Source organism: Rhineura floridana, chromosome 1 (genome assembly GCF_030035675.1).
Source record: "Rhineura floridana isolate rRhiFlo1 chromosome 1, rRhiFlo1.hap2, whole genome shotgun sequence".
In the NCBI taxonomy this organism is placed as follows: Eukaryota; Metazoa; Chordata; class Lepidosauria; order Squamata; family Rhineuridae; genus Rhineura; species Rhineura floridana.
Window position 1 is genome coordinate 35,956,052 of NC_084480.1, and position 14,479 is coordinate 35,970,530.

General features: G+C 40.3%; 1 protein-coding gene across 2 annotated transcripts in view; it reads right to left on the minus strand.

Annotated features, from left to right (window-relative positions):
* The window catches only part of PLPP1 (phospholipid phosphatase 1), a 116,537-nt gene extending 105,566 nt beyond the window's left edge, over positions 1-10,971 (minus strand). The window contains exon 1 of one of the 2 annotated variants that reach the window (XM_061617990.1): positions 10,495-10,971. In XM_061617990.1, coding sequence (XP_061473974.1) covers positions 10,495-10,552 — 58 coding nt within the window. In that variant the 5' untranslated portion in view covers positions 10,553-10,971. The remainder of the gene's footprint in view (positions 1-10,494) is intronic. The other variant, XM_061617981.1, reaches the window with a different exon arrangement.
* Positions 10,972-14,479: the final 3,508 nt, after the last annotated feature.

Genomic DNA, 14,479 nt, shown 5'->3' on the forward strand with positions numbered 1-14,479 from the left:
TCAGAGTGACTTAGGCTGCAATCCTAACCACATTTCCCTGAGAGTAGGGATGTGCTATAATTCCACCCAATTTGGATTTGGCACCGAATTTTCCATTAATTTGCTTATTCTCTATCACTGCATATCTTTATGCATTTTTACATCATGGTTTTCCATGGCTATTTTCAAAAACAATTAAAAAAAACAATTTTATCAATATTTTCTTCCATTTATCCATATTTTATCAACATTTTCTTTCAAAATAACATTTCCATTAAAATTGATATTAATATGTATATTTTTGTGAGGGAAAAATGGATTGGTAAATGCAACGACTAGCAGATGAAGAATGAAACTCAAACTGATACCTGCCTGTTAGGTCAAGAGAACGCTTTTGAACCGGCACCAGCCAATGGATTCCATCCCTAGCTGAAAATGAGCCTCAATGAATTCAGTGGGACTTATTTCTGAGTAGACGTGGGTAGGAATGCAGCCTTAAGCAAGATTTCCAATGCGTGGGGGAAGAGAAGGCTTCAGTGGTCTACTTCATTCTCTACCCTTTCCTATGACTAGTGGAAGCAAAATAAATTGCTTGTTTCACATAAATATTACAGTTCCACTGATCTGCACGTTTTTTTGGTGCTGAGTTCAGTGATGTGGGGCTGAACATTCTCTGGAAAAATCCCAGTACTTTATTTTTCTGCAGAAAGAAATCCATTTCACAAGTTCATTAGTAACAATGAATGGATGTTAATTGAAAATGCAAAAGGTAACTAGGCAGCTTCACTTTTTAGCTTTGCTTACTAAATACAAGTAAAATAAACATGCTAAATTAGACTACTCTCTAAGAGCATCAGAAATCTTTTGATGCAAATTACCTTTCTAATAAAACTCACATCCCTGACAGGATTTAGCTTTCCTTGACATAGGATTTGGGTTACCTCTGCACATAATTTTTATTTTTAAAATGCAAAATACAACTCTGCTGTCAGTATATCTAATTCATATAATTTAGCAACGAATTACTGATATTACAAAGGACTCTGCTGATGGTAATGCACCTTTATTTTATGGGTGTTAACTATATATATTTTATTAATATTTGGCAATATATAGAGAGCAATAATACTACAGACCTGCTGATGCAGAAAAATGTATCAGTTATAGGTCAATTAAGAGAAGCAAAGGGCATTCCACAATATTATTTTTCACAGTGATATCACCTTAAGAGTCATTCTATCATTCATAAAAAAGAAACACCCACTGAGGACAAAGGTGACAAAATGATGTTCCTTCAAAAACAAGGTCAGATGATTCCCAGATAGACCAAGGATGGGCTATCGGTATTACAAGCAGTCATAAACTTAACAAGAGCAACCAGTTTGTGAGGTCTCATTAGATGCACGTGAATGACATCAAGAAACATGACATTAGACCAGTCAGAGAAGTATTTAATCACAGTTCTCTCTAAACCATTGACATTTGGAACAGCCCAAAGTATTCCTAATTTAATTTGTGTCTTAACAGCACATACTAGGAAGCAGACTGCAAAAAGCAGACAAAATTGTTCCATACAGGGTTTCTTATTTACCCTCTTCTAATTCACTCATCCACATATACCAAGCATAACTATTAAATGCCAGTTTTATTGTACTGAACTGTCCCGAATCAACTATCATAAGGTGCTCTCATCATGCAATTCATCGTTTTGTCACATTACTTGGTAGTCTTGCTTAAACTGGTCCAACCCCTCCCCCCTATTTGGATGTACTTATAAATATGCAAAATCAGTTACTGGGTTACAACCGTCCACGACATATTTAAAGTTTAGTCCATCAATATGCTTCGACACCATGAGTCATCCAGATTTGGTCCATAGGGGCCGAATTGGGGAAAGGAGCTTTGTGGTTGGGGATAATTTATCGTGTTACACTTTTTTAACACAAAGAAAGTTTCCTAAATATGGCTGGAAGAATTGCTATGAAGAGAAAAATGCCAGATGGCAAGATAACAGGTATGGATGCATACAACTATACAAGAGGCAAAGCAATTCTATACTTCCCCATATGGTCCAACCAATTGAAAAAGTGTTCCTTATTCAGCCAATTGAAAAAGTGCTTCCCACTGGCAGCTGTTTCAGCTGCACCTTCCTCCAGCTCTTTTCTCTGAGCCATCAGGATGGGCTATTTCTGCCTAAGTGGGGGCAGGTGTGTGTATATAACAACTGGACTGGCTAACACAGCAACTTGGCTATCTATACAGTATGCCAGAACAGAGGTCCCAGTTACATGCATTAAATTTTAAGGACATCAGTAACCGCTGGGAATAAAACCCTCAAGTATAACTCAGTCAAAACGAACAACTCTTCCTATCAGAAAACTGTTTTAAATAGGTGCGCATTACGAAAGATCAAGAAAACAACTAGACTGATGTCTAAAACCAAGGCTGGCTTAGTAAAATCAGGTGGCTCCAGCTCTGAAAATCTATCAATATAAGGTTATCTCACAGATCCTATACGGGGCGGTTGTCTGGGGATGGGATGCTCTTTCCTTCCCCACTCTGGATGCCGTCCAGAATAACTTTCTCAAACAGCTTCTTTGTTTACCTCCCGGTACACCTACTGCCCTGCTACGATCTGAATGCAGCCTGTTATCAATCACGGCTCTTATACACAAGACCTTATTAACTTACTGGTCTTCACTAACTAATGCTCCTTCTAAGATCTTGGCGAAGGCCTGTTTTGATCAGGCCACGAAGGACAAATCCTGGAAGCAGAGATCCCTGAACATTCTACAGCAATACCATTTTACATCTAAGTCCCCTCTTTTATTGAATAAGAGTAAAATAAGTGCACAGATCGCTCAACAGTCTATATGGATCGATAGGCTAGCCATCCTTAATTCCAAATTTTCAAGGTGGTATAGTCTCTATAAACTTGACCACTCAAGGGCTGATTATTTGTCATATCTCCATTCTGTACATTTAAGACATGCTTTTACAGCCCTCAGATTCCAGACTATGCCCACTGCCCTCATCTCTGGCCGTTACGTTCAACTTCCGCGAGAACAAAGACAGTGCATCTGTATGCTAGGAAAGGTGGAAGATCTCCCACATTATCTCTTAGATTGCCCACTCTATATCCAACCAAGATCCATCTATTTGGATCCCCTGATCAGTACCTTAGGTTCCAAAGATATAGATCAAATTATCTCCTTTCTTCTTGCAGATAAAGACCCTCAAGTCACAAATAAGGTGGCACATTTCGCTTTTGTTGCCCAAAAGTTGAGGGCTAAACATTACAATGTTCTTGGATCTTAGAGATCTTTTGGTTATAAATGTATACACATACTTCTATTCTATGTTTTAACGGTTTTAAAGTGATTCTATCTTAATGCTGTTTTAATTGTAAAATTTTAATATGTTTGTTTTACGTTCTTAATTGTGTTGGCCTATGGCCTGGCAAATAAACTTGACTGACTAGTAACATCTTAGTTTTGTTTTTGTTTTCTCACTTCCTCTGCAGCAAAAGGAGAATTATGATGGAGGGTAACTGCCTCTGGGTTTGGGTGATGTAGACAGCCATTATGCTACACAATGAGAGCACTCCCCAGTGCTGTTCTTGGCAGCCAGAGTTTCACAGGCATGACCGACCACTGAGAAACTATGCCAGACCAAGGAAGAAAGAAAAAAACAGCTTGCAATTTAGGCTTTTCAGCTTTATTCTACAAGACACTTGGTGAGCATTTAATACCTTATACTTAGGAAACAAGTCCTTCCACCTCCCCAGTTTGACAAGGGGAAACATGCACACTTAATACACTATGGCAAGCTACTGTGGGTGGGGTGGGGTGATACACAATTTGGGGCAGAGTAACAACCAGTTGGAAAAGGGTTAAGTGCCCTACCCTACCGCTTCTCTGTACGTTGTCCCCACTGTCAGAGGCTTTTCCTCATCTGAAAGTGTCATCAGGCAGTCATTACATGCATTTGATTGCAATGTGTGGGTTGGGCCCTAACAGTACTGTTTTACAGCACAATACTAGACAAATGTCACTGAACTTAATGGGGCTTACTCCCAGGTGAATGTGTATAGGATTGCAGCCTTAGTCATTCTGCAGCAACATTTTTACAGGAAGTAGCCAAGCAAACCTGAAGAGCAATGGAACTTAAATTACTCACAGCTTTGGAAGCAAACATAATTAAAGCCAAATGTAAATTTAACATTGGGATTGTTTCATCAGCTTCATTAGGAAGGCAGTAGTTTAGACAGGAAATAGGAAAAAGTATTTCCTCATTGCATCTAGAGCCAAGTGTTTCTACAGGGCAGCACTATAGCTCCAACTAGGGTTAATCTGTGTTTTTTCTAGAAAATGCACATAGGATCATTCTACTTGTATACTTTGAAACCCTGGATTCATAACTTCCTTAGTGAACAAATAAATATGGTTTTAATAAATTGCAGTCTCATAATAATTCTTAGCATTTTGAGTGTTCAAGACACTTATCACATACATTTTCAGTAATCCTAAGGAACACATTGAAGTTGATTACCTTGGGACCATGATCCCAATTAACACGTGACACTAATGGCTGACATCCACACAAATATTTTTAGCTGCTTCCCTATTCCAAATTAAGACCGTGCTATTTAGGAACACAGCATAAGCTGCATAGATCTTTGATTATGTAGACCAAGGGTATCAGCAGGCAAATCAGCATTTACTGGTAGATCTCTAGGTGATTTGCAGTAGATTGAGTTTCAGATCCCCATTTAAAAAAACCAAACAGCAACTAAAAGGTCCTCCCCCATAAATATGTGTCCACACTTGTAGCACACCACAAGCCATTATTTGACACATGGTTAATATCTTGAGGTTCTAATAAAAAATATCCTGCAAGCCTGAAGTTAACTGGTCCCTGAACCAGACAACTTGTTCAGGATGGATTAATGTTAATGGGAGGTACCTGAATATATTTGAACAAAATCTTCAGAAAGGAAAACATGTGGCACTGGGTGTTGGATGCCAGCATATGAACAGGGAACACAACCCACCAGGACATTTTTTGATAGACATTTTTCAACTGAGGGCTACCAAAAGCAAAATAGTCCTTTCACATACAGATCTAATCAGTCTTGAATTGAAGTAATGCCTAGTGGATACTGCCCTAGACTTCTGCTGCTTATAAAAGGTATGAGCATACTTCAAATCTGACATTGTAATGTAGAATATCCACAATGTATAAAAAGGGAGACTAGCACAAATGTGAACTCAAAACCTACAGAATACCTAAATCCCTAAGCAACTTAACTATGTATGTACCACCGAATGTACCACTGAAGTTTTAATCCTGTTTTCAAGACCTTTCCTTTTGGGATGCTGTACAAAGGGCACCAACTGACATCAACCACAGATCTCCCGCTGATCTCACCTGTGGGCTGCAACCAAAATCCAGAAAGCCTGGTGGACAAGCAACAAGAATGTCATGCACAGATCAGGTCTTCTCTATGGGCAACAGCTTGAGCTGCAAGCTAGCACATGTAATCCACGCCAGAAATTCAGGCATTCAGTAATATGTATTCTGGGGCTGGGTAATGTATATTCCGTAAGTTTTTCAACTTTCCGAACAGCCTACCCAAAAGAAAAAAAATAGCGGCTAACATGCTAATCCTAACAATTAATCTAATAGCAGCAAACATAATAACAATAGAGTACCAATAACATTAAAGCTAGCATCCTAATGCAAAATTATGTGATAGACAACAACTGAATGTAGGGAAACTGTTTTTTAAGAATGTATTGGTTAAAGTGTTCAACACTCCCCTATCATAAGAGTCCTGCTAGATTAGACCAGAAAGCCTAACTAATCCAGCTAGTGGCCAACCAGACGCCTATGGGAAGCCCACAAACAGGACATGAGGGTAGCAGCCCTCTCCCACTGCTGTACCACAACAACTGATATTCAGAGGTATGCTGCTTCTGCTCCTGAAGCAGTACACAGCCTTCAAGAGTAGTGGCCCTTGATAGCCATATCCTCCATGAATTTGTCCAATGCCCTTCTAAACTCATTTGAGTTGGTGGCCATCACTAATCTTGTGGAAGCACATTAAACATAGTTAAAGTCCACACTGTGTAACCTAGTACTTCCTTCCCTTCCCTTTCTGAAAGTTCAGTTCTACTCTAGCAACACAACTGGTGCTAGTTAATCTGAACAGTCTAATACCTCTCCCATATCTATCTCCAGGTTCAGCAGCAGCAGGCCTCTGAACACCAGTCTCTGGGGATCATGAGTGGGAGTGACTATTGTGCTCATGTCCTGCATGCAGGCTTCTCTCAGGGTCCGGATGGCAACTGTGGGAACAGGATGCAGGATGTGATAGGCCTTTAGCCTCATTCGGCAAGTTATTTATGTTCTTATGCTCTCTCTCTTATACCTCTCTTAAATTAACATAAGCACTCCTGTACAAATCAATTTGCTAATTTTATAAGACACCAAGAAACAGACAACCTGCCATGCCATGTCTCCAAAATTAAGTAATGTGAGGAGCAGTTCAGATATTAAAGCAATAACTCAAAATTTATTTAGGCTATTTATATCCCACCCTTAATCTGAAGATTTTAGGCCAGGTAACATCAACTTCAGCAAAACAGCATCACATCAACAAAATCATAAAAGCAGATAAAAACTATTTTTTCCAAAAAATCACAAATTCAGCTACCAAAAGCCTGCAGAGCCATGTTTTTGGATCACACTGAAACTGCAGTGAAGGTGCCAGCCAGATTACACAGGGCAAGGAATTTCAAGGCCAGGGTATCACCTCCAGTCACCTTTAGATGTCGTACTCCCACGAACAAAAGGATGAGGGTATCCTGGCCAATCAGGAGCGTAAAGAGAGAAGTGTTCCTTCAAGTACAATTTAGGTCACATATCATTCAAGGGTTTATAGGTGATCTGAAACTCCTTAAATTTGGACTGAAAATGTATTGGAAGCCAGTGCAGAGCTTTACAGTAAAAGCAAGTGCAGCCCCTCCACTCAGATGTCAAGTTGCCTCAATCTGCACTACTTGCAGTTTCCAGGTCATCTTCAACGGCAGGCCTACGTAGAGTCCATTACAGTAATCTAAATGGGAAGTTATTAGAGCATGGATTACTGTGGCCAGACTAATCCTGTCAAGAACATGTCATTCACCTAATTCCTGGATCGGTGAACCACCAAACCACAGAATCTTTATTATAAGATTTAGTTCTAATTTATATGCCCTCATCCAAACCATTAAGTGACCACACACTGGTCTGGAACCTACATAGCCTCACATGATTCTGATGACAAGACGACCAAAACTGGGTGTCTTCTGTACATTAGTGACACCCAATATGCAACCCAATATGGTAGCATATATGCTTGCATGATTGTTATGATTACGAACCTACCACTGCACTTACAGGAATTATCTGAGAGATAGCCTACAGCACTTTAACCATCTGTGATGCCTGCTAGAAGATACAGCAAGTGACGCCACCACTTGAGATACTGTACTCAAATCACCCATGGCAACCTCAGGTATGCATGGGTAAATTATTAAATTGGTTGTAATCTAATCATCTGGAATCTCAGCTTTTCAGCTTGCAAAGCACCATCACCTTCTCCCCACTATTGTCTGTTGGTGCTTCTGTGGACCTGTATCTTCTTTATATTTCTCCTTTTCTGTAACTTTGCATTTCACTGAATATATCCACTCTTCATCTGTAGACATGTACCACTTTTGTCACACAATGGAATTTGACTACAATACCAATTCAAAGCTGAATGGCCACCTTACAAAATATTTCTAGTGACAGCAGCAAAAATTACACTGTTGGCTCTGGATAGGTTGTTCCTTGATGTCCCTTTTGTTAGGGATTTGGAATACACGTTCATCCTAATGTTCATTTTGAACTTGGCCTACATATAATTATCTTTTAAACAATGACTCAGTTTATACATTACACCAAACCATACTCCTCACAAGCTACGGTTTACACACTCGCTTCAAATCATATCTTTCCATTCTCGTTTGCCACCCAATCAGAAACCATTGCTTGTCAATTCAGGCATCATGCCAAACAATTGTTAAGCTTTCTGAAACACAGTTTACGTGATGTCTGAATTGAGCTGCTGGAATGGTATTATCCAGTATTTTATCCGAATCACTATCCAAGAAGCTGAACACCACTCTATCAGCAGAAACTCACACTTGAATTCTCCCTTCTCCAGTTAAACTCTAATCTCTTAAAAATTCCACTATATTCAAAATTTTCACACATACTTCTATTTTAAAAAAAGACACTACATGGGAATTTTCGTTATTGAAACATATTAGCTAGCAGATATGAAATCAGTTCTAGCACCTTGTCTCCTTTGGGAGAAATGTATAATATTATTAAGCATCTGCATAGCATTTAATTGAAAGAGCTTCATATATGCAGCATCTTGAAAGGACAATAACCCTGTAAAGTAGATCAATAGAAATAGCCCCACATTAAAGATGGAGGTCCTAGGCTGACTATTTATTTAGGAGATTTGTGCACCACTTGGAGAGCAGTTTATAAACTTGCCTAAGGCCAGCTACTGAGTTCATATCAAGAGACACAATTTAAAACGAGGCCTTTCCAATTCATAGCCAGTCTTCTGGCCAGCAGCAATCAAATTCTTTGGCAGAGGGGAAAAAACCCACATGGGTTTTGTAAGAGCGTTCAACAAACAGGATACTAGTTTCCTGCCCACTCCTCCTCAGATTTTTCATTTATTCAGAGGTAATAATTTCCCTCATATATTCTTTCATTCATGAAAATGGTCACATTGAAATTGGTCTATTGCCTCTCCATTCTCCGCTTGTCAGAATCAGAAAGGGTACCAAACAAATAAGGTAAGGGTTAGCGTCAAGATCTTATGTTATCTTTGACTAATAGATATCATAGAAGTTCTCTCATTTTTCCCATCTAAATGCCAAAATTTACACAGCAAGAATTTCTCTCGCTCTCTTTTGCATTGTGGCAGTTTCAACTACTGTAGTCGATATGTTTAGCACTGGGTCAAACTACCAGTACCCTTTGACTATAGGTATCAACTGTAATTCCCAGTGATTAAATGATGAGCGTGTGGCAAAGCTACAGCGCAAACCTGGGTTACCATCAACAGGCTGCCACTCTGCAAGGCCACAGTTTAGCTACATTTAGCTACAAAGGCAATGAACCCACACATATCAATAGTACATCTGCCTAGCCAGAATCTTTAGCAAAGCAAGGATCTCCAAGGCCTCACAACCCACAACCGTCTAATACAAAAAAAAAAAACAGGCAAACCAGATCCTTCTTGAAAAACTACACACTATAATCACAACTCAAGCTTGTACACTTTTCCCCCAGTTTCTAGTTGATGCTCAGTATGGGACAGTTCCTCACGCAATCAGAGGAAAGTAAAATAATAATCAGAAAATAAATCCTAGAACATACTTCCCATGTCTTGTGACCAAATGGAAGCCCTATTTTCTTGACTGCTTGAAAAGATGACAGATCACCAGCTATAGACAAGTATGCTGGAGTCAGTCACCAAGGAAATCTACCACAGGGCTGCATTTTTTTGGACATCAACAACCTGGTCAACTGTTCACTCCTGTTCTTAAAAACTCACAAGCCTGTACAGATAAAAGAAAAATGAATCATCAGCTTTCCAGCGGGCTTCACTTTCATGACAATAACCCTTCCAGAGCTGTACCAAGGTATGCTTCTCAATTCTCTCTCTGTGTACACCAGCCATTCAACCCAATTCTTACATTAGTCAACTCCAGACATCCCTGATTTAGACAGAAAAAATTGCAGTGACCAAGTTTCTCCTGGTGAGACAACTGGGGGTTGGGGGTGATCTCCGAGTTTAGGTGAATTTACAGAAGGAAAAGTGCAGAGGAAGAAGCTGCAACAGTAAAACGGGATGGAAAGCAGGGAAGGTAGCAGAACACACGATGAAGGCAAATGGTGGAGGTGAGTGTTTACAGACCCCTTTTCAATCCCTTCCCAAAGCCTTGGTGACGGGAGATAGAAAAAGGCAAAGATTTTAGCCTGTCAGCATGCAAGGGAAGCCAAGCTGCCCCAAATACACACATCACATGTGCATGTACACACACACATGTATTTCAAATACATATTACAATTAAATGCATAAAAGTCTGCGTGTGGAGTATTTTTATCACACACACTATGTATACGATATCCGCACACTATTTCTTCAATACGTATATGCATTTCTTACGTGCACATGCGATTGCCGCACTCCCTGTGGCAGCAGCAGGTTTTTGGCAAAAGTTTCTGCAGCACCTCGCAAAAGCAAGGCGGGGAAGGGGGGGGAATGGAAGGAAAAGAAAAGCGCGTAGCGAAGGAGCATCCCAGGCGTCAAGCCACCCTTTCCCCGCAGCCGCTTTCTTCCTCCTCCTCCCTCCCTATCCTTGGGGGTGGCCGGGCAGCTGGCCGGCCGAGACGTACCAAGTATTACGCATATCACATCCAGCGCCACATAAGGCAGCCGCGTCTTGTCAAACATCGTGGCTCTGGCCGGCTCCTGGGACTCCGTCTGGACCACGCTGGGCTAACGGCAGAGGTACGAAGGAGAAGCAGAAAGCTGGGAGCCCGAGCTCAGCCGCATCCACCTACAGGGCCAGCTGCGGAAAGGAGGAAGGGGGGAAAAAAGGGGACCGACAAAACACGCTTGCTATCGAACGGCGCCGCCCGTCTTTGGAGGCGCCGCCGCGGCTCTAGTGGAGGAGGGGCAGGTGCTTTAAAGAGGGGGAGGGGACTGACAAAGGAGAAGGACGAGGAAGGATTCCCTTCAGGCTCCGCCCACTCCGGCGCGTGTGCGCGCGTTAGGTCTCTCCGCTGACTCCGGCTCCGGCGGCCGCTAAATCATTATTTCTCTCTCCACCCTCACAGATCAATTGACCCCGCCCATTCCTTCCTGCCTTCCTTTTTAATTGACCTGGACACAGCCAATTAGATCTCTACGCCGTGTCCTGATGTTTCAAACACGTCCGTCTGGACACACCTCTCGCAAGGAGGCTGACGGTCACGCGCGTGCGCGGGACCTCTTTCTTTGCCCTGTTAGGTGGAAGCGGTCACGTGCAGTTAAACGGGAGCTGGGATTTCATTCTCTCTCCCCCTTGCCCCATAGCCCGTTTCCCTCAGTTTGCTTTCTTCGATATGTATAAGGCTGATAGTCTTCTGAGGAAAAAATTTCCTCAAACTAAGGGGTGTGATTGCATACATACGCACCTGCCAAACGAATGTAATGCAGCAACGGTCTGATGAAGTGGATTCCATGAAAGCTTACGCCACACATCTGTTAAATATTTAAAGTTCTCTAAAACTTAAACAAAACATGTTTTTTAAATCTACATATCTTAATAAGAAACCGTTTTCAAGAGTGTGAAGAATGCAAGTGTTATTTATTTATTTATTTATTTATTTATTTATGGAATTTATTAGTCGCCCATCTGGCTGGCTGTCCAGCCACTCTGGGTGTACAACATAGGCATATAATACCTAGACATAGAAAATCTAAAAACAATGAAGATAAAATCTAGCCCACCCCAAAAGCCTGCCTGAAGAGCCAGGTCTTCAAGGCGCGGCGGAAACTCATCATAGAAGGGGCATGGCGGAGATCATTTGAGAGGGAGTTCCACAGGGTGGGGGCCACAATTGAAAAAGCCCTCTCTCTAGTCCTCATCAGTTTGGCTGTTTTGATTGACGGGATGGAGAGAAGATCTTTTGAGGCTGATCTTGTTGGGTGGCATAGCTCATGATGCTGGAACTTGGTCTGAGAAATACTGACTTTGAATCACTGCATAGCCCCGAAACTTATTACATGAACATGTTTATATCTCTCAGTCCAACATACCTTACCTTATAAAAAGGTTTGTTTGGATATAAAATAGATAAATTGCATTCACCCTTGTGACGTCTAGCAGAAGCAGATATGAATAAATAAAGCCCTAATTTCAACTCCGAATTTTTGTATACAATAGCAAGAATTATCTTTCAAATGTGATTTAAAACTCCAGGAAGTGTTAAACTTAATAAAATCTTACTGGACAACTGGGGTTGGATTAACCTGGGGTTGTTGATTAACCTAATTAAAATGTTTTGCATCCATGCCTTGCTATCTTAATTACTTGTTTTGAATCCAGGAGATTGCAGTATGCAAATCAGTTATAAAGCGATTACCAGTGATTCACTCCGCTACAATGACATTGTATAATGGAAATATTGCATGGTAGCTCATACACACCAATTCAGTGGCTGCACCAAGAAAATTAGGCATCTTTCTTCAAGGAAGGATATTGCTTTTTTCCAGCATTCAAAAATGATATTTTGTAATTGGGAAAATATTACCCTTCCACTCACTCTTCTTTCATCCCAGCTTCCACACCTATATCATTCATCAGTATTTGTGACTCTTGCACTTTGGATTCTATATGAAAGAAAGAACTGTGGGGGTGATGACTACCAATTATTTCGTATAAGCAGGAAACTGAGAAAATGAGAAAGGATGAAATCTTCAAGTTTAAAGAACTGTTTAAAAATATCTAAATCTTCCTTCTAGTTCAAAGTTTTCAATTTTTTCCATTCTTTTATATTTCTGTGCATGTATTTATTACTGGCATTTCAAAATTACCACTTTGTTCTTTGATGCTACAACAAAACTACTCAATGCTACATTCCCAACATTCAAGCATCATGCCCAAACTATTTCCCCTTACAATCTCACCTACAAGAAATAGTTGAGCAACAGATTGTCAACCTACAAGCCAAAAGTGCAATGCTAAACAGGTTCTAGCAGACTGACAGGTTCTAGAGTTATAAATTTTGAGGATTTCTTGTCTTGTTTTTTGATCCTTTCAGTTCAGTTTCAGGACATTTTCAAAAGGTGTAGTTAAGAAAGCCTTTTAGTCTTGGATATGCAACACTTTCTTACCTGAACACAATTGCAAAACAGTTTTAAACATATAAATAATTCTGATTTCGTTACAGTCCTCTTCCAGGATATTCCATTACTCTCCAGTTTTCCATTTGAACAGTCCGTCAGTATTCCATGTTGACTGAGCATGTACAGTACTATTTGAGCTATTTTGGGTTTCATCTCTCCTGGAGTTTTTTCCCCCTAAATAAAATGTTTTACTTCTGCAAACCTTGGGGTTCCTTCAAACCTGCTGATACTTTCACTGTTGAGCATGGATGGTGCTGTTCTGGCTATATAATGATAGGCATTCAGATAATGAGTTTATTATATATGAATATTAATATATAGTTACATTAATACTAATACTAATTAGTATTACAGCATAGAATTCTGTGTGGACATACAAGAATTACTTGAATTGCAATAAAAAGTAGATAAGTTAATACAACATACATAATATTAAGGCAATAGTTTATTTATTTATTTTATTAGATTTATTAGTCGCCCATCTGGGCAACGTACAGATTAAAAACATATAATTATATTAGAACATTAAAAATCTCAACAACAATAATTAAACCTAACCCACCCCAAAAGCCTGTCCAAAGAGCCAGGTCTTCAAGGCCCGGCGGAAGCTCATCACAGAGGGGGCATGGCAGAGATCATTTGGGAGAGAATTCCATAGAGTGGGGGCCACAATGGAAAAAGCCCTCTCCCTAGTCCTCACCAGTCTAGCTGTTTTAACTGGTGGGATGGAGAGAAGGTATTTTGAGGCTGATCTTGTTGAGCGGCATCGCTGATGATGCTGGAGGAACTCTTTCAGATAGACTGGGCCGAAACCATATAGGGTTTTAATGGTCAAAACCAACATCTTGAATTGGGACCAGAAAATAACTGGTAACCAGTGTAACTCCTTTAAAACTGGAGTAATGTGATTTCACCGGCGGCTGCCTTTAATCAGGTGCGCCACCGCATTCTGTACCAGTTGCAGCTGTGAGAATTGAATGGAAACTTTGCAATCTTTTATTTATTAATTTGGATTAATGAGTTCAATATCAATCACACGTTAGTTATTTCTAATGTTAATATCGCACTCTTCAGGGGCCACTTGCCATTTCCAAGGCTACAGCCGATACCTGGCTCTTAAGCTGTGCCTGGAAAACAGGAAATGTTGCAAAATAAGAATAATCACAACAATTTAAACTCAGTTTGTGAATTTTGAAGTGTCAATTCTGACTGCACAGAAATTATTGCACCAATTATTGTGGAAAAGTTAGTTCTTCAAAAGGTACTAAACGTAGCTCCCCCACAATGTCTGGACAGAGGGGACAAAGAGAGGAAAAGAGGACCAACCCAAAATATCGACCTTTCCAGACTATTGATCTGACTTAAAAAGGGAGATCCATGTGCATGTACAATGTGGATCCAGATGTGCATCTGATGCTTATCTAGATCATATTGAATTCTGAATGAGTCATTTAATGCTCATTTGGTTATGCATTCCTATCCAGAACC